Source organism: Phoenix dactylifera, chromosome 7, assembly GCF_051530095.1.
Source record: "Phoenix dactylifera cultivar Ajwa chromosome 7, Ajwa_hap1_PhDact_Kaust_v1.1, whole genome shotgun sequence".
NCBI lineage: Eukaryota > Viridiplantae > Streptophyta > Magnoliopsida > Arecales > Arecaceae > Phoenix > Phoenix dactylifera.
Genome location: NC_143196.1, coordinates 35,254,202 through 35,273,722, shown reverse-complemented (window position 1 = coordinate 35,273,722; position 19,521 = coordinate 35,254,202). Strand labels below are relative to the sequence as shown.

At 39.8% G+C, this 19,521-nt stretch overlaps 2 protein-coding genes and 1 long non-coding RNA gene across 9 annotated transcripts; 1 reads left to right on the top strand and 2 right to left on the bottom strand.

Moving 5' to 3' along the window:
- Positions 1-914: 914 nt before the first annotated feature.
- Positions 915-6,639, bottom strand: LOC103703769 (uncharacterized). 3 transcript variants are annotated; one of them, XR_016396056.1, is made up of 3 exons: positions 3,203-6,579; positions 2,213-2,771; positions 915-2,058 (listed from the first exon to the last, which is right to left on the bottom strand). It is a non-coding gene; the product is annotated as an uncharacterized LOC103703769 (long non-coding RNA). The 3 variants fall into 3 exon arrangements; XR_016396057.1 differs by having other exon boundaries at positions 6,213-6,575; XR_016396055.1 differs by having other exon boundaries at positions 2,213-6,639.
- Positions 6,640-7,454: 815 nt separating this feature from the next.
- LOC103703767 (uncharacterized) lies at positions 7,455-16,194 on the top strand. Of its 2 annotated transcripts, none has more exons than XM_008786741.6 (7): positions 7,455-8,412; positions 9,720-9,862; positions 10,131-10,402; positions 11,425-11,579; positions 12,968-13,230; positions 14,023-14,085; positions 15,711-16,194. In XM_008786741.6, exons 1-7 carry the CDS (start codon positions 8,139-8,141, stop codon positions 15,966-15,968), a joined length of 1,428 nt encoding a protein of 475 aa, XP_008784963.1. In that variant the 5' UTR covers positions 7,455-8,138; the 3' UTR covers positions 15,969-16,194. The 2 variants fall into 2 exon arrangements, with proteins under 2 accessions (XP_008784963.1, XP_088558092.1); XM_088701966.2 differs by having other exon boundaries at positions 7,526-9,113; positions 9,336-9,862.
- A 284-nt stretch (positions 16,195-16,478) lies between these two features.
- LOC103703768 (uncharacterized) lies at positions 16,479-19,295 on the bottom strand. Of its 4 annotated transcripts, none has more exons than XM_039127029.3 (6): positions 19,138-19,295; positions 18,231-18,547; positions 17,875-18,015; positions 17,634-17,753; positions 17,116-17,211; positions 16,479-16,788 (listed from the first exon to the last, which is right to left on the bottom strand). In XM_039127029.3, exons 2-6 carry the CDS (start codon positions 18,447-18,449, stop codon positions 16,666-16,668), a joined length of 699 nt encoding a protein of 232 aa, XP_038982957.1. In that variant the 5' UTR covers positions 18,450-18,547; positions 19,138-19,295; the 3' UTR covers positions 16,479-16,665. The 4 variants fall into 4 exon arrangements, with proteins under 4 accessions (XP_038982957.1, XP_038982955.1, XP_038982954.1 ...); XM_039127027.3 differs by having other exon boundaries at positions 18,625-19,174; XM_039127026.3 differs by lacking the exon at positions 19,138-19,295 and adding an exon at positions 18,625-19,060 and having other exon boundaries at positions 18,231-18,540.
- Between the last annotated feature and the right edge of the window lie 226 nt (positions 19,296-19,521).

Below are 19,521 nucleotides of genomic sequence, written 5' to 3'. Positions count from 1 at the left end.
CCAATCTCCTCTTCTTTTCTTTTTTTTTTCTTTTTTTTTTTTCTGGTAGTGTCCATGCGACCTTCCATGCCTGCCTTTCAGGGGCATTTTCACCACTTTTACAGTGTTGCCCATGCCTTCTAGGTTCATTGATGCGATAAACATAGGAGACATCCTATGACAACCTGTGGGTTAAAGTTTGGCGACTAGGGCTGGGAGTGGAGTTTGGGAGAAAATCTACAATAATTTCGTCGGAGGTTCCATGATGACAAGAATTTTCGGTATGATGTGAGTGATGTGAAGCCCCAACGTAAAGGTGACTCTAATGGCTCTAGGCGAGGGACTACCTTTAGTGCCGTCCAGTCTGATAAGATAAAGACCCAACCAATTGCCCATGTTTTCTCCTCCTGTCACGAACTCTCACCAGTACAAGTTCTCTGTTCCCCTAGAATCTAAGGTAGATGTCTCCTGCGTCTAAATTTTTCTTAATACATTCACTGCCCCCGTTAATGTGTGGGTCCTTGACAAGCGTCCACGAAAATCTCCTCTAGAAGTATGTATCATATCTTAGGCTATTATTTATGGATTCTGTAGGGTCTACTTCAAGGATTACAATTTTTTTATGGCCATAGTTTGAAAGCCACGAAATGGGAAGGTACAGATACCATGTGAGTTTTGCTTATCAAGGATCAATTAGGTTAGATTGGTTCAGCTACCTGCTCGTTCAAATTGTCAAAGGAAAAGATAGAGATTCGTACGCTCACCAAACAATGCTATCTTCTTGACCTCGCAACTATTTTTAATATTTAGTTTTTTGTCCTGTTAGACCCCACAACTGATGCGGATTGGTGACATTAAATTATTAGATCACCATTGCAACCACTCCAGCTTCGATTGCGGGTGGCCATTGACTGCATGCATGCACAAGGCCAATATTTGAATAGCCAAAAGCCGACCCAAAGAACAGACAGGCTCAAGTTTATATTTATAGAAGCAGAAGTTGACTAGTACTCGGCTTGACTAGAAATACTTGAGATCGAGCTGGATGACTGGAGGTGAAACCTAACGTATCTGTTGCATATCTGCTTTAGTAGATAAAGAATCCACCTCAAGCAAAAAGAATCAGGCAGAGGGCCCACAATCACCCTTCATCCATCCATCATTCAATAGTCTGGCGACATAACTACGGAAGAGATACATGTACCTGCCCTATCGGACCGCCCGTCGCTGACCAGCGCATATGGGCAAAAGGAGCGCTGTGGGAGTTGAGACTGCACGGGATCTCGACTCCAGAGAAAATGCCTGGTTACCATGGCTGGACCTGTGCAATGAAGCCTTTTTTGTTTCTGAAAGAGGTCGAATGCCGAAAGCTGAGGGCTTAACAAATCATTGCATAATCTCAAGACTCATAAATTGCAGTATTAGAAACCTTCTAGTGAATGGTGATCAGATTAAGCCATTCACTAGTGCTCTTTCCTCATGATTTAGTCAACATGCAGCGACCACAAGCATCCGCTGCATCACCGTTGCTCTGATCATGGTTGTTCAAAATACTACCTCCTCTTAAACTAGTCCCTGGCCAATTGCATGCCGAATCATAGTACAGAGCATTGAGTTACCTCCACCTCTAAAGCAACCATCACAACATCATGCAGTTTTATAATTTTGATATATTTTTCCGTGGAAAAATATGACTAGTCATCACCCCTGAACCCTGCACAGTACTCTGAACAGACAAAACATATTAAGACAATTCAGAAAAATGTGAGCACATGTAACTGCAAAATAAATGCTATCATCGAGAAGAGATATATGCATCTGTACATTCCAGGATGGGTTTAGATGGTTATCTCAAGCCTTCCTGCATGCATGAAAATTCATCGTTCATTATTTGCAGATAGCATATACTCATGTCCTTGCGCACTGTGGAAGCAACTCGTTTTCCTCTGCACTTAATTCTATACGACGGTGGAACTTCCACAGCATCCCAGCTATTCAACTATATAACCAAACCAAGGAGGGTGCATTTGTGAAGCTCCAAGCCGCCAAATTTCCAGCAATGTATACATACAGCATAGTCTGGAAATGCATAAAAGTTAGCTAGACAACAATAGGGATGGAGTTAAAGTAATAGTTTGGCCGGAGAACTTGCCAGCCTCTTATTCGTGATGCATGAATCATTTTGGCGATCAGCTAAAAAAGCTTCAAATATTTAGAATAATGTCTCAATTACCTGTCATCAAACGTGCAGCTCATCAAAATTACTTTTTGTTGGACCAGTCCAATTTAATCTTGTTCTCCTGTACAAACCAATCCAACTAATTCCTTTTTTTCCTGAGTCAAAAAGTCTTCGAGAGAGCTTTCATTCTATATGCTCTAGTCCATGTAGGGCAACAGCAATTAATCTTGCTAGCATCCTGCAACCATTTGACTCTTTCTTTCTTCACCTCTGACATCTCCTGTCTCTCGCGTGAATGGTCAACAGAGCGGCGGTGGTTATGGAAACCTCCATATAATTAGCATGGCCATCCGACTCCATAAATATGATAAATTATTAGATGGACAAAGTCCAGTGGGTCAGCCCATACGAGGCTGTGCTGGTGGGAAAAGACATATTCTGAATCGTTGCTTTTAATTTTATGCCTTTGTAACCTGCTCCCTGTACTAAAGAAGTGGGTATAACAAATTCCAGGAACCTTTCCCCTCAATATGAAAAACAAATTATAGAGAAAAGTGAGCTTTGATTATCTCAAGAAGGAGAACGTCCAGCCCTTCTAGAAGATGCCTTGAACCTAAACACAAAAGCATCCTCTGATCAGACAAAGCATTTGACAAATAGAATACAAAAGGAGTACGCGAAACGTAAGAAGGCCAATTCATTTGAACATGGAAAGCAAAAAATATAAGCAAATTTACTGCAGTTAAAGTTAGCATGAAAAACAAACATTTCTAGAAACATAAATGATGTATATAACCAAGGTTCACCGTACCGACGTATCGGTGCGGTCCGGTACCGGTACCGAACCGGTACCGTACCGAAAGTGCCTCAGCGCGTGGCTGTCTTCTGTGAAAAACACCCCGTACCGGTGCGAACCGAGCCGGTTCGCACCGGTACAGGCTATAAACCGATCGGTTTCGACCCAGATTGGGTCAGAACCGATTTCAATAGCCATACCGTATATCTGGGTTGGAACCGGTTTCAATAGCCGTACCGTACCGATACCTGTCGGTTCAGCAGACTATGTATATAATAATTCTCTACATATGGTCAGCAAGGCTGAAACCATGTGCTGTGCTTATTGAAGATTCTCCGGGCGCGGACTTGGTAGGAGGAAGCAGTTGGCTTGATCATAAGGATGTTTATAAATGTGAAGCAACCGTTCACTTAAGGTACCGTTCAGAGCTCTTGGCTTTCTTCCTCCACGTAATAGCAACAGTGCCACTCTGCTTCTCCCTTTCCCTAGCTTTCTCTAAGTACAACCATTTCTGGGGAGACGTTCCAACTATCAACCAGGGACAATGTGAATCTTTATTTTAGAATGCTATCAGTACTCATGTGCTCTGTCCTGGAGAGGACCATAGGGCAAGACCCTAGGGAAGCTGCTTCCTTCCTTAGACTTCACTGCCATGTCTGTTTTGTGTAGCTTGAAAATTTCAAATATAGTTACATCAGAAAAAAATCAAATAAAGAAAAAGATGAATTCGCATTTACCAAAAGTAAGAATTGAACAGTGTTGCTTTATATTCACACAATACCGACATCACAGCATCATATCACCAAATCATCATGTAAGAGCATGGCTATCTTCTTGCATGAATTGGTCATCCACCATTAAACTATCGACTAAGCCACATCACATTCACAGATATATTCAATGTTTAGCAATTTTACACTACGTTTGTGCATCCATCCATCCATAAGTCAGAGGTTCACAGATAGACTTCATCCCATATCTTTATGTCATCATCTAAATCCTGCTCAATATATATAGTGTTTCAGGACCGCGCGCATCACTGCTGCTGAATGCAGCGAGATAATTATCAGTTAGAAAAATTCGAACCGAAATAAAAATTCTGTTAGATGATTTGAAGTGAGCGATGAGATCAAGAATAAACTAGAAGAAGCATGCTCAGACTGTTTCTGGGGCTGACATTCTTGCCCTTTCTGACAGAGGTTACACTGTACTGCTGAGATAATAATGCTAAAACATACGCAATTTCCAAATCACCCCTAAGTTTTAACATTTTTGAACAAATCAGGCTAAATTTGTTTAACTGCTAAACAAGCCATCGACATAATATCGATCCTTCATCTTATTTGCATCCTAGTGAAGTAGCACTCGAGGTGACAACAATTAAAAGTATAGCAATTCAACGCACATTTACTTTGTCATATGACTAATGGTTCTTCAAAGCCAGATTAGGATTTTTCGCAGACCACATAATGATAACTCATTTAGTATTTAAGGCCCACTCAGTCATACAAAAGTAAAGTTGCGAAGTTCTTGTAATGATGCCAAAATGTAGACCAGGATTTGCTGATAATCCTGTAAAAGTGGTGGACCGAGTTGGGAGCTTCCACTGGGTGGAGTGGTTCAAAGTGGGCAAGTTGACATAGCTCAAACACCAATATTCCCCTACCAAATTCAACTTTACAGAATCTCATGGCTCTCTCTTCAACAGGCAAGGGGTAGATGATTTGGACCTGGTAGCACTCTCAAACAAGTCTTCAGTATGAAAACGTACAGTAATTTTCTGGTTGAAAATTTTGATCAGAATGCTGTAGTCTAAAACTTATCATGAGCTAAGAATTACCTGGAATTTATCATTCCTCTGTATCAAATCTAAAACTTATCAAGAAAGGATGATGCCTAAAGCTTTGAAAACCTAAGGCATCACCAAATTTCAGCTTGGGCCAACTTGTTGGTAACTGTTGTATCGAATGTGGGGTCACCAATGAAGGAAAGGTTCTAAAACCAAACATAAACTAGGCAATTACTGACATATATTTTCTCAAAACAGGAATGTGGATGTCGATTTTCTTCTTATCAGTGTCAAACAAAGGCTTTCCTATGAGTTGGCGCCTCACCCTTTATGGAAGTAGGAGATCTACAATAAGCTTCGCTTGTCTTACCATATAAAAAATGCATGTCCTTGTACCGACAAAATGTGATTTGTACAATTAACCCTCTCAAAGAGGTATTTATCAACCCACACCAGATGGGGAAAAGCTACTCTTTCTTCTCTTTTACATATCATGCTTCCTACATACAAATTTTCAGCCAAATATATATTTCCATTATATACTATATTACATTGAATTAATGCAACGAACTTTTGTCTAATTTACTATTTTCTAAGCCACATAATTAGAAAAGATAAGCTTTTCCTGGTAATCAGTTATCCCATCAATGCCATTACATCAACCACTAAATGCATCTGATTTTAACTATCAGTTACTTTAACTATCCTTCGACCTGAAAGGCTTCATCCCGGACTTCATCTTGCTACCATACCACACCACCATTGCTGCATGGTCACCGATCCCCACTAGCCCATTATGAACAGATTTGTTATTGCTTTGTATCCAATCCACATTGACTAGACATGTAACCATATAGGATCTCATCCAAAAAGGCTAACCAAAAGGTGTTATTTAGATTTCTTGATCTGGTATAAATATCCAAGATCTACCCAATGCATAGCCGATATAGGACTAAACACATGCCCATATGGGTCCTTGCATGCTCTCCCCTTCCTTGCCAGGCTAAAAGTTGTAACATGGATTCTATATCCAAATCCTAGATTTAGTGAGCACAGAGCCTAAAAAAGAGATCAAAACAAAGAAAAACCTACAAAATCCAACACCATTTTTATAGAGCGGCAAACCGTAGATTCAACAGGTACATAGCATAACAAAGAGATTATAAAAAAGAAAACCTACAGAAGCTTCAATGAATAGCATGGATTATAGGGGCAAACCCTAGATTCAAGAGTATAGAATAATAAACAGAAAGAAACCAGGTTTCAATGGTGAAACCCTAGCTAGAATTGTAGGAAAAAATGCTATTGAATATGGTGAGTCAAAACCATAAACTCTTCGGTCTTTCACCAAATATGGTGATCCAACACAGAAACACAAACACACACAGACACACACACAAAAAAAGAAAGGCATCCATATAAAATCTTAGATCATGAACGATGGCTGTCACCATCTTAGAAGCTCTCACCTCGAGTGAATACAAGGGAAAAAGGCCTGCTGGGGCTCACCATCTCCGTCAACGCTTGGAAGGAGGAGCTTACCGGGCAATTTGAGCCTGATTGGGTCGAGAACACCATCTGGGAGCAATAACGCAACGGGAAAAGCAACAGGATCGACGACATGGAGCAATACCATAAGATTGGGATAGATTGTCGACGGCTGCCACGAGGGTCAGGGAGAGAGCGGATCGAGGGGGAGAAAGGGGGGCAAGGGTGGTTGCGCGGGGGAGGGTTGGTGCAAGCGATTCGAGGATCAGAGGAGGTTGAGAGGTATCCGAACTTGATCGAGGGCAAGAGAAAAGGAGTCAAGTGAGGGTTTTATGCAACCCAGGTTTCAGCGACTTCGGCCCATCCCGAGTCCGAAAGTCAAGAGAGTGAGTGTTAGCTAACACTGGTGGGAGCAAGTCGGGTGTGACTTCCCGTGAGGATTTATTATTATTATTATTTATTTTATTTTATTTTTATTTTATTTTGTACAATGGCTGCTGGTATGAGTGCAGCCCATATAGAGTTGAAGAAAAAAAAAGAAAGCATAAAGATAAAAGGGCGACTACAAAGCATGTCCAAAATACCTCTCTCAAATGGTAAGTAGCGAAGAAAGCGACCCAATGTATAATCATGTTTGCCTTCCAATATACATGAGCAACTTGAAATGAGTCACAGGCTCTCACTAACCTATAGATATCCCTGAGCAGTGGATGGTCATCGTCCCTCCTCCTCTCATCCTAGATCCACTTGACCATCGTCATTGTCCCCTTCCAGGAAGATGTTGACAACCCCTAAAATATGCCTCACAAAGGTGATGCTCTCCCAAGCTACCATGAGTTCCACCCCAATGACTGTCATGTCATAGGTGCAACGCACTCCCGTGGCAATCAATTCGGAGTTGTGATCCTTAATCACAAAACTCATACCTTCTATATCTCTATCTGTAGACATACTGTCGTCGAAATTCACTTTGAGATGCCTGAGGGGTAGGGCCTCCCAAGAGACAAGCGTGCATCTAGGCGCTGCAATAACGAAGTGGAAGTCTCATATGTCCTTAGCTATCCCAAATAAAATCTTTATGGTCTTGTTGATGATCTTTGCAGCCTAGAGGAGAGCTCTATCCACCACAACCCTTAGAAATGTTCTCCTATCTTCAAAGAGACAGGCGTTCATGTCCAGTTAGATGTGATAAAACCAAATAAGCACATGTGATGTCCTACTCAACAGAACTCAGTCTTCTCATGGCCTTCCTCAGCTGGTATAGGAAGCTCCTCAACTAACTCCACGGAGCGTGGCATGAGAAACAAAGCCCTCCTCCACACCTGCATTTTCCGAGGACAATCGAGCAATACATGGTTAATAGACTCCTTTATGTGAGCACTCCTCACATATTGAAGTAATTCTCGCGCCTCTCTTGGCCACTATACTTCGGATTAGTAGACAGCTAGGGATGGAAATGCATCCTCTAAATTCATCTACTATCGAGTCGTCTCTCCTTGCATCAGTGCCGGCAAGTTTCTCGCTTGAACTTTCGCCCTCCTTTGCTCGCATTTTCCGAGCCAAGCGGGTGCCAGAAGTTCCATTTTATTTTATCTATTTCTAAGAGTATTCTCTCGTTAGTCGTTACAAAAAAAAAAATAAAAAATGAAGAGAGTGGTATCCTGCTCTAACCCCTAACAGCGGGAGCGTCCTGGGTCAGGTATAGATCGCCACCGCCGAGCGAGCGAGACAGAAAGCAAGAGGGTTATTAACTTGGAGCTCGATTTCCGACCAATCCCAAAATCCTCATAGATATCCATACCGAGAGAAACCCTAGAACCCTAAGAACCGTCATTATACGCAGGGATCCCGAGACCCTATCCTAGCATGCTGGATCTGGGAGGGGAGCTCTGATCCGGCCGTCTCCAATGGCGAAGCCGGCGCCGGCCGGATGGATCTCTCTCCAGAACAAGCGCCTCCTCCTCCTCCTCCTCGTCGTCTTCTCCGGCTCCACCGCCTTGGTCGTCTTCATCAGGGGAGGCCTCGACTCCTGCGACCCGCGGCGGGAGGGAGGACGAGCGGCCCCGGTGGCCAGTGATCGAGTTCAGCTTCTGCCGCCGCCCGCCCGCGTGCAGAAGAGCCCGCTTGCCTTCATGAGGTCGAAGCTGGTGCTCCTCGTCTCTCACGAGCTCTCTCTTTCCGGTACTTCTCGCCTCCTGCTCCATTCCTTGGTTGCCCCGACTCCTTGGGCTCATTATCTGCGTCTAAGTTATATACAAGGAACATCTCGTGATGTTTCAACACTTCTCTCATTTCCTTTAGGATTTTTTTTTTTTGTTTTTGCTATGATCATTTCCTTTAGGATTGCTTTTTAATAAAAGACAATAAGTTGCTTCCTAGGACAAGGTTTTGGGTTGGGTTTGTGAGATCCATGGAAGTTTGTAGCGGCAATCAATAAGTCAATCGAGAAAGAAATGAGGGTTTCGGTCCTTATAAGCTAGTCTATTGAAGATTTTCTGAAGCCGTGGAATCATATGGCTGAAGAGCTTTGGGCTTCATGGAGGTTAAAGAAGAGAATGTAGCAAGGGTACCGTGCATCTAGCACTCCCTTGATTAGGATCTTGAGGATGGCAATGGCTGTTCTTTTGTGGCACTACTAATTTGCAAAACACTTGTTGAAGTTTGGGCAGGTGGCAGTGGTGGGAAAGTATTGTAAGGTGCCACAAGTTTTTGGAGGAAATGTGATGGAATTGTTAATACCTGGTGTCAAGGTTAAACGTAGCATTGGTGATAATGACTTGCATTTGTTGGTTTTAGGGCATTTCTTGGTGTTGTTGAGCAGGTTTTTCAGAGGAGATGGAAAGCTGTCAATGAATATCTCGACGAAGGATACTACCGGGAAGGTGAAAACCATAAGAATTATTAAAGAAGCCTGATTTAGTATCTTAATAATTGTTATATCCCACATATGTCATTTGAGTTCCTCACCTTCAAAACTTTGCATTTTGATAAATCTTACTCCATCTCGGAGTCTCTTTCACTAGCATGGAGACCTGTTTCTAATCTGGATATTTTCTTGGAGAAAAAATGCGAGTTTTTAGCCTTAAAATATTACATGTTTGCAGAAAGACTGGTTATAAGGAAGCATGCAAAGATGAGTTAGCAGGAGGATGTATCATCACTTACGTAAATCATAATGAAGATGAGCAGCACAAGAAAAAATGGCTAAATGTCCATCCCAATTTGGGATCCTGTAGTTGCTGCAAGCACAAAAGGAATCACACAGTTTTGACCTTTGCCTGTCCAAGCGAAACAACTGAACTTGCAATCAAAATAAGTTCCAAACAATGCTATTACTTAGATGGATGTATTTTCCTTCCCTTTATTGATATGGTTGTCTGCCAATACATTTGACCTACTTTAATGGCTTAAAGCAAGCAGAAGTTTGCATCTTGGCAATTATTTTTTATATGTATATATATTTTTCACTATAAAACTTTCGTGTGCAGGTGGACCATTACTGTTAATGGAGCTAGCATTTCTTTTAAGAAATGTTGGTTCCCAAGTGGCCTGGATCACTAACCAAAAATCAGAAGATGCAAATGAGGTCACATACAGTTTGGAGCATAAAATGTTGAATCGAGGAGTGCAGGTAGCATGTTGTTAACACTGAACTATCCGTATAAACTGAGTATGCTCTTTTGGTCCACCTAATTAGCTACATTCTACAACGAATGCAATCATTTATTTTTTCCTTTTCCAAGCAGAATATCAACAGGATTCAATAGCAGTTCACTGATATCTCTTACTCTTACTACATCCTGTGCTTAAGAGGGATTGACAGAGACTTGATAGTAGAAAAGCTTAACTCACTGTTACCATTTTATTTACCATCTTACTATGATCCTTCACATTGGCAGGTCTTTTCTGCAAAGGGTCAAGAGGCAATCAATACTGCTCTTAAAGCTGATTTGGTTGTTTTGAACACGGCTGTTGCTGGGAAGTGGCTTGATGCTGTTCTGAAGGAACATGTTTCTCAAGTTCTTCCAAAGATTTTGTGGTGGATTCATGAAATGCGAGGGCATTACTTCAAATTGGAATATGTCAAGCATCTACCTTTTGTCACAGGTGCCATGATTGACTCTCATACAACAGCTGAATACTGGAAGAATAGAACTCATGACCGTCTAAAGTACGTAAGAAAGTGCAGTAAATCTCATCTTCCAGTTGCCGTATTTTGTCAATAAAACCTTCTTTCATCCTTTATGCCTTTTGTATCTAGCAATTTTAAACAAACTTTAGTTATTCCAATATCATGTATCCTTTCCAGACCACGCTAAGTTGTGCCTGAAAATGCAATTCAAACTTTTGATAGAATATTTTATCCATGGATGTTCACATTTGGTGCTTTTTTTCACTCTTTTAGCGTCACCATTTTGTGTAGTATATAATTGTTGATACTTAACTTTTCTATCATATGTGGTTTTGTTTATGATCAATGAAAAACAGTTGCAGATAATTACTTGTTACATTTGATCTGTTCATGTGCCAGAAATCTTGTGGAGAACATAATCTATGGCTTCTTGTTGGTCGTTTGACGGAGGACCGTCTAATATTAAATCTAGGCGAACTTCTATTAGGCACAAATATAGAAAATAGAAAATTTTATTTTATTTGAGAATTAAAAAAAATTATTTTTATGTAGACTCTAGGACTAGAATTTTGTGGACTCTAGGATTAGAATTTTATGAGGACTCTAGTATTTTATTTTTGCACAGACTCTTATAAGATTTTGGGTTGTCTATATAAACCTACTACTATATTAATTGAGAAGACAGCTTGCATTATTGGGATTTGAGAATACAAAATATTAAGTTGCCTTCTCCCTCAACCTTCTCCTCCTCCTCCTCCTCCTCTTCTCTATCCTCCTCTCCTTCTCCCTTTTGTCCTGCATCATTGTTAGCATCTTATAATAAAACAGTGGATTAAATATAACTATTCTCTATCATAGTTGAAGTTCAATATTTACTCTATGCTCACAATTAGCAATCTAGTGATCTTATACTTAAACTAGCATGAGATATATTTTCTATATAATTGTTGCTTAAAAGTGTAAACTTTTTCTACTTTAAAAGTGTGAACTTTTCCATTGTTGCTTAAAAGTTTTCCTTTCTGTGACTTTAAGAATTCATCCTTATCTACTTCACTTTTTAGAATCCGGATGCCCCAAACCTATGTTGTTCACCTTGGGAATAGCAGAGAACTAATGGAGGTTGCTGAAGATAACATTGCTAGAAGGGTTCTTCGGGAGCATATACGTGAGTCCCTTGGAGTGCGGAGTGATGATCTTCTCTTTGCCATAATAAACAGTAAGCTCGCCATAATGTAATTTGTTGGATACAGTTTCGTAGCATTAATGCTTATCTACTAGTTCAATAAGCTTAATTCCATTCAAAGTGATTTTGCTTCATAATGTGTGAATTCATGTTGTCTTTTGAACATAAGTATGAAATATATAGATATCTTCTGTTTCTTCTTTTTTTTCCTTTCTTTCAATGTTGTTTTCTTGTCATGATGGAATATAATAATGGATGTCAACATGATATGACATGCCACGTTGTTAACTAGCCATGTGGCTCCAAAAGCTTAAGCTGTTAGCACCAACATTCAGTCCAAACGATGCGCATGGAAGGATAAATGAGTCAACACACAAGAAGAGTTACATAAGCTTGAGCTATTAGGAAATGGTTCAACAGCATAAATCAAGCTTAACATGCCCCAAGTACTGAGTGTGCAGGCATTGAAAAAATGCAACAGTTCAAAATGATACACTAAAAGGGTTACTGCTGTAGTCGTGGAAAACCTTATTATTTTTAATTGCATTACATTGAGAACTAGACTCATTTTAACACAGATTTTGGTTTTCTGACCAATCAGTTGAAATCGATTCAAACTGTGGAGATGTTTTAAATTTTATGCTTGTAAGTTTTTTTCATTTTTTTAAACTTGTGTACATAATTTGATTGGACACACATGTAATTGTAATTTACGAGGCAACAGCAATTTAGAATAATAATCGTTCTTTCTTTTATATACTTTTACAGCTTTTTATGAGAAGAAAAAAAATCTTGTTGCACATATGAAAATTAAGCATTATCCATGGAGTTGGGACATCATCTGTAAGCAGAACATACTTATATGAAACCGACAAGACGGAGACTTAGTTAGCGTTTTTGCATTATTCTTCCTTTAAGACGCCGATGAATTTTATATTTATTCATTCCAATAATTTGTACTAGCATAACCAACATAAGTCTTTCTACATGGAAAGAAAGATCAAATTTACCACGGATACTCACTATATGTGAACAAAGGCAATTTTGTATGGACAAGTTTCAAATTGTTGAAATTTAGCAATTTTTATTCAGAATACCAGTACGATACAATTACTTCCCTCTTTCTGAGAACTTGTTATGATATATATTCATTCCATGCTTCTCAGTGATAATCCTTGACTAAAACTAACATGTAAATCAGGATTGTGTGCCATTAGAATTTCTGAAGATTAGCGAGAGGAAATGGTTTTTACCTCATATAGATAACCCTGTCTTCTGGCAGGCAATAACCCTTTTATATGGCTTTAAATTCTCACATATGTGGAGCTAAATTTATGTCTTATATGATGCATAGTGTAACCCGATGTTCTGATCGATTCGATTTTTTGATCTGTGCTGAAAGCCATATAATATTAATGCAGGTGTTTCTCGTGGGAAGGGGCAGGATTTGTTTCTTCACTCATTTTATGAAAGTCTGCAGCTGATCCAAGAGCAGAAGCTCCAAGTGCCATCAATGCATGCAATTGTAGTTGGAAGTGATATCAATGCTCAGACCAAGTTTGAAACGGAGCTCCGTGACTTCGTGTCAAAGAAGGGAATCCAGGACCATGTCCATTTTGTCAATAAAACACTGACAGTTGCTCCATACTTAGCTGCAATCGATGTGCTTGTTCAAAATTCTCAGGTATATATTAATATATTATGCTCTAACTATTTCAGATAATTGCCTGACCATTTTGATTTCCTTGTTCCTTTTTCTGTCAAGGATAAATCATTAGAATTGGTGTCATTGCTTTTGTTTTACACCTTCTTCCCCTGATATTTTGTAGTGGCTTCAAGAATTCGGGCTTATAAGGTTACCTTCACAGCCTATTAAACATCATGTTTTACACAGGCCATGAAATGTTTGCAATCTTTCTGTAAAATAATCTGTTCTTACTGGAACTCTTTCAATCAATGAAACTCTTCTCCAGACAATCCTAGCATGCCCTGGGTAGCTCCACGAGGACATCTGATAGTTTTAGGATGTGCAGAACTGTGCAGTTATTTTTCGCTTTCCTGGAGCACTTGAGAGTTGACTGCAATTGTTTGACAGGTGGTCTGTTGAGCATCAAGTGGTTCAATGAATTTTTTTTGTGTTGTGGTGCAATGTAATTACTTAACTGGAATATAACTTGTTGTGCTTAAAGTTTGCAAAGAATGATAAAAGTGGATAAATGTTATTGATATACAACGAGAAGAAATATATGATTTTATAGAAATTTCTGTTGTAATGTGGAGGTTCCAAACTGCTTCTCCATGACTTTATCTGATGTCTCTTCAATCACACTTTCTTTTTATAGTTTGGATGAACATTTTGATTGGATGGTACTATTTTCTTGCTAATTTTCTTCTACGACATTTTTCTTTTAAGTCTCAGTCCAAATGATGCAAGATGTAAGTTCAATGTTAAAACCTAATCTTCCTTATCTTGTAGGCCCGTGGAGAGTGCTTTGGGAGGATAACCATTGAAGCTATGGCATTTCAGTTGCCAGTGTTGGTAAGTTTTGTCCCTGTCACACTACTTTGTTGCCATTGATTATGGAACCTGAACATTTTTAACATCATCAATATCTCTCATGTTATCTTCTTAATTTTAATTGTTGAAAATCAATTGACTAGGATTGATCATGGTAGGCTATAGCCACCTGCTGTAATGGGATCATATCTTAGGTTATATTTTCGTTTATTATATAGCATTATATTGTTATAATATTCTGAATCTATAGCATAGATTGTTATATCTTGCTTTATAAATTAACTTTCACATTTTATTGATGCATATCTATGAAAAAATGCATGCAATGATGCTAATCCAATGCATAGATGACATGCCTGCTGGTACACAACTTTTTATTTTAAGCTGCCCAGCATAAGCACCAAAACCAGTATGCATTTAATGAGATGTCCTGTATGAAATTTTCTCTTATAAACCATATTGCATCAGAACTGGCTCGTCCTTAACGGTCCTATTTTACCATGAATTTGGGTAAGTGTCAAGATATTGGTTAAGGTCAATTTTTCTTGGGTCTTCCATTTCTTTTATGACCTTTTGTAAATGAGCCTGATGCACAGAGCTTCAATCTGATCTCTTACGCTTGGCCGTTTTTCTCATCAATATTGTGACAAATGCTCACGTCCACTTTTGCCCTTCATAGTCCTGCCACAGTTTCAGAACTGCATTCATCGAATGTTTGCCCACCATTTTTTTTACTGTGTCCCCAAATGTAGAAGACTTGATGAGAAAATCCATGATTTTTTTTTTTTTTGATTCCTTAGAAAGTAGACGCAGTTAATACTCTTGTTGTTTTGTACGCACCCTGACTGTTCTTGATCCACCTTCAGGTGTTGTCCATGATTTGTTGTTTTCCTTCCCAAGCAGTTTACAGAATTCTCATGCAATTCAAAGCCTACAATATTTTTCTGTCTATTTTGGTGGATAGCTAAATGTTTTGATAACCAAAGTTGGACCCACGGTCTCCAAAGTATGGGACAAACCACATCAAAAAGAATACATGCCCACATTCTTTACACATTGATTCTACAAAGCAAATTGTGCCTGTCTTCTTCTCTGGCCACCTGTGAAGAGTGAGCCAGCTGCGAGCCTTCCACACTGATCATAAATAGGGTTCTAATTCCTCATTCCTGTCTAGTAATAAAGGAGAAAAGAAGTATGCATGAGAAGTGTACTCTCGACCAAGTATTAGCTAGTGTGTAAAATCGTATGCACATTTCCTTCTTTTCCTTCCTGCTCTGAACCAAGTACTGGACAAGGATGTATATGCATGTTATATAGCAATTCAATTCTCATGTTTTTCGATCTCTCTCTTGGTCTTGGATGTCAAAGTCGGAGGGTTGCTGGCCTGTTCTGCTGATGTTGATGCTAGAATCGGCTCTGGTTGCCTGCTAATGATGGCACTAGATCAGGAACCATTCAGTCTTTGTCTTCCTCGTGGTTATTTACACAGTAAAAATGCTAAAGCTAGGTGCCAGACCATCACTAGTTGGTCTCGGTAATGGCAATTGTGCACATATCTCATGTTAGATAGCTTCCTATCATGATTCTTGTAAATTGCGTTTCGAACTTGACTCTGTATTGTTATTCTACCTGTTCAAAATACTTAGGGGACTGCCGCAGGCGGCACGACGGAGATTGTTGTGAATGGTTCAACAGGTTTAATGCATCCTGTGGGGAAGGAGGGTGTCACCCCACTTGCAAAGAACATCGTAAAACTTGCCACCCATGTCGAACGAAGGCTGACTATGGGACGGAAAGGATATGAGAGGGTGAAGGAGAGGTTCATGGAACATCACATGGAAGAGAGAATTGCATCAGTTCTTAAAGAAGTTCTACAGAAATCAAAGAGTAGCTCTCGATCTTGAGATGTTCGGCGCCCATCCAAAGGTCATGAAGAGGTCACCCTGATTTCTGCCACAGCTTACTGTCCTAGCAATCCCCCATCTGTATATTACGAGCTGAACACGCTTTGGGGCATATATTGACATCCTGCCCTGCCAAAAAATCCAGTGTAATTTTCTCTCTCTTTTTTGTATACCTACATTTCTTGTGAAATGCGTTTTGAAGTTCAGTAAATAGGAGTATTACCAATTTGACGGCTCCCGGAAGTATGGGCTTTTGTTTTAGACGGGCCGATATTAGTGGCCAGCACCCCATCTTGGGCCCAGGATGCGCTGTTCTGTGTTGAAACCGTGAGGCTGCTAAACGGTATAATCGTGCGAAAAAAAAAGCATTGGTGGAGGGGGGAGGATTGGGGGGTTGCGGTGGCTGCGTCAGTGGGAAGGGAGATCCATTTAAAGACATTGGCCGGTGAAACTATTGCGTATGGAAATACTATCAGGACCTGCTCGTGTTGTTGTTGGTGCAACGAAATATTCCAAAGAACCACAGAAATTGTTGATCACAGACTTAATGTTGCTGTTCAATAGATGAGAAAGCACCGTACTTCCAGTACACACTTTTATAAATGAACAATTAAAACTACATTGGCGTACACCTAGATAATTTTTCATATCATGCACCTGTTATTTGGACTGATGAATTCTTGGCGAAGCGGCCAACCTAGCGGCTAGGAGTTTTGGCAGCTTTGTTGGGTCCCACCCTCTTGACCACTTTGTATTTCACCATTCTGAGAATCTTGTAGAACCAGAATGCACTCACCAGCTGCAATCCTAGTGCCATTGCCTGAGAATCCACATATACAAACGAAATAAACCATGTTATCGTAAAAAGTTTATACTAACTCCAGCATCTAACTGGAAGCACGGCACGGGGAAATTTCTTGTAGCACTTAGAACCGTCCAATTGACTGCATACTAGTTCGCAATGCCAGAAACCATGGATGACAAATTGTCAAAGCGCACATATATATATATATATATATATATATATATATATATATATATATATATATATATATATATATATATATATATAACGTAACCGAAGAACTGAAACTTAAGATAAAGCTAAAATTTAATTTAAGACAGCTCTGTAATTTTGCACTCGTACCTTGATGAGCAGTGGGTTGCCTGCTGTCAAGGTTAGATATGTTAGGTATGGACCGCCAACCATCCTGGCAAATGAGAAGACTGCTGCAAATAAAATCTGCATCAGAAAGAAGCAGATCAGTAGAAGTTTCTGTCGTGTAAGTCGTCTCATGTCTTTGCAAGTATTTTTACAGAACAAAACTCTGGTGAGTCAAATTTAGTTGAATCCATAATGCCTGGCCTGGCCAAAGGTATCCCTTCTTTGCGTGGTTTTTACTTCCCTTTCCATCGAATTTGAAACTTAAGGAAAGAAGCTTCCTGTCCGCCATATTTATCTATGCATTTAAAGCTGAAGCACTTGCAGATAAAGATTAGAAGAGATTTTATTTCTTAAATTACCATTTCATTCATTGATGTGGAGACTTCCTCATTTTCCCTTAATCTTTAATGAATTTTTGTTTGCTTTTCGGATAACATAATTGTTAACACTTAAAGGGGAAATGGAAGATAGCAAAATGATGAGATGATGAGGAAGCTCACGTCAACTGCTAAATTAAGGTCGGTGTCTCTGTAACCAAGCTCCTTTAGAAGTTCTCTCGTGTGCAAGAAAGGGCTAGAAATCTCTGTTATCCATAAAGCTGCCACCATTTCTGATCCACACTATGCAAAAGGGATGGTGCAAATTAGATGCCAATCAAACGACCGTACCTACATCGTTCGTATGTTACAGTGTAGATCAGCTAGAACAGAAGGTTGAATGGTTAAAATATAAATTGCTTACAATTTGATATGCAAGACCCGCTCCAATACCAATAATGCTGACCAAGTGATGAACTGAATTGTCGAGGTTGACATGGTTGTCAAAGAGGCAGCATATCAGATCATAGATCAGATAAGAAAGAGACACTGCCAGTGTTTTCATCTGCATGCGGATTTGAAGACAAGTAAGTCGGAAACCAAATCATGCAGAATAAAAGCTCAAAGCTTAGATCCTCGAATACATCAAAAATTATAATCGAAGTATATGTTGTCCGACTCAGATACGTGATGCTGTATACTGATATATCTCAAGCCTTGCACATGGAATTTCATTGGAACTGTTCGAAGTAAGAAGCAGAGAGCAAGTGATCGATGTACCTGCCATGGAGAGGACCTTGATGCCACAGGACACACAGGGCAGCTCCAGTCTTGCACAGAGAGAGAAGCTAAACAGACAGCCAGTGAAGCATGGATTGTGGAAACAATACGGTTACAGAAATCAAAGGTACGTTCGGGAAATAATTTTCTGATTACTAAGAACGTCGTCGTCCAGAAAACCACTCCAGAGATAACCCAGTTGATGATATAATCCTCCATCTTACTTATTTGAAGGGACTTTCTGCTTTGTATTGAACAAGAGCAAGAAGCTTCCGTTTCTTTGGGAGAGAAAACCGGTTGACTGCCTTCACTGAATCCTGGGACATCAGAAAATTCAACAAATTACTGGTTTTCAGAGACTTGGAAGACAATAGGCGGGAGAAACAAGATAAACCTTTTCAGAAAAGAAGACATATTGCCAGAAAACGGTAGGAAGAAAGTTGCTGTCAAGATTCAATGCATACTTCAACAACCAATTCTTCTTTTCTATGCTTCAAAAGCTAAGGAGGACGCAAATACTAAAAAGTTGTCCACTTGTTCCAATTGTCTCTCACCCTCACACACACACACACACACACACACACAGAGAGAGAGAGAGAGAGAGAGAGAGAGAGAGAAAGAGAGTTGAGAGTACTTGGATATAGGATAGAAGCAAGGGCAGCAGGGAAAACGGGTTTTTCATGGTAATAAAGATCAACATCTTGTGAACGGAGAGCTGCATTCAATCTCTAGTTCAATTCATGCAGTTGGGGATTTATTGGTAAACGGTGGAGCAGGAGCTAGAAAGAGAACAGGATAAAACAAAGAAACTTCTACGAGATTACTTCCTTCAATCACCAACAAAAGAAAAGGAAAAGACAGAAAGATGACTTCCTTCTCGTTACATGATAAGCTACTCAGTTATTACCAAAAAGAAAGCTTTCCTCTGTTACAAAAAGCTGTGTGATCCGGATACCGGTGTTGTTAGATCACTTCAAAGTAGATTGCGAATTAATGTTGGTGCGGTAGATCAAACTTCAAAGGCATCTTTCTTCCACGTATCCCTTCCTCTCTCTTCTTTCTTGTTCTACCGTCCTTTGAATTTTAAGCAACAGGGAAGGTTTTAGCAGTACAATTATAATGGGATGCCCTTTAATTTAACTCGCATGACCCATGACCTCAGATGATTGAATCATGAGTTGCCACTTGCCACACCTTCCTCGTGTGTGCCCGAGAAATCTTTTTGTACGACATAGTAGTGGTCCAAACCACATATATATATATATATATATATATATATATATATATATAT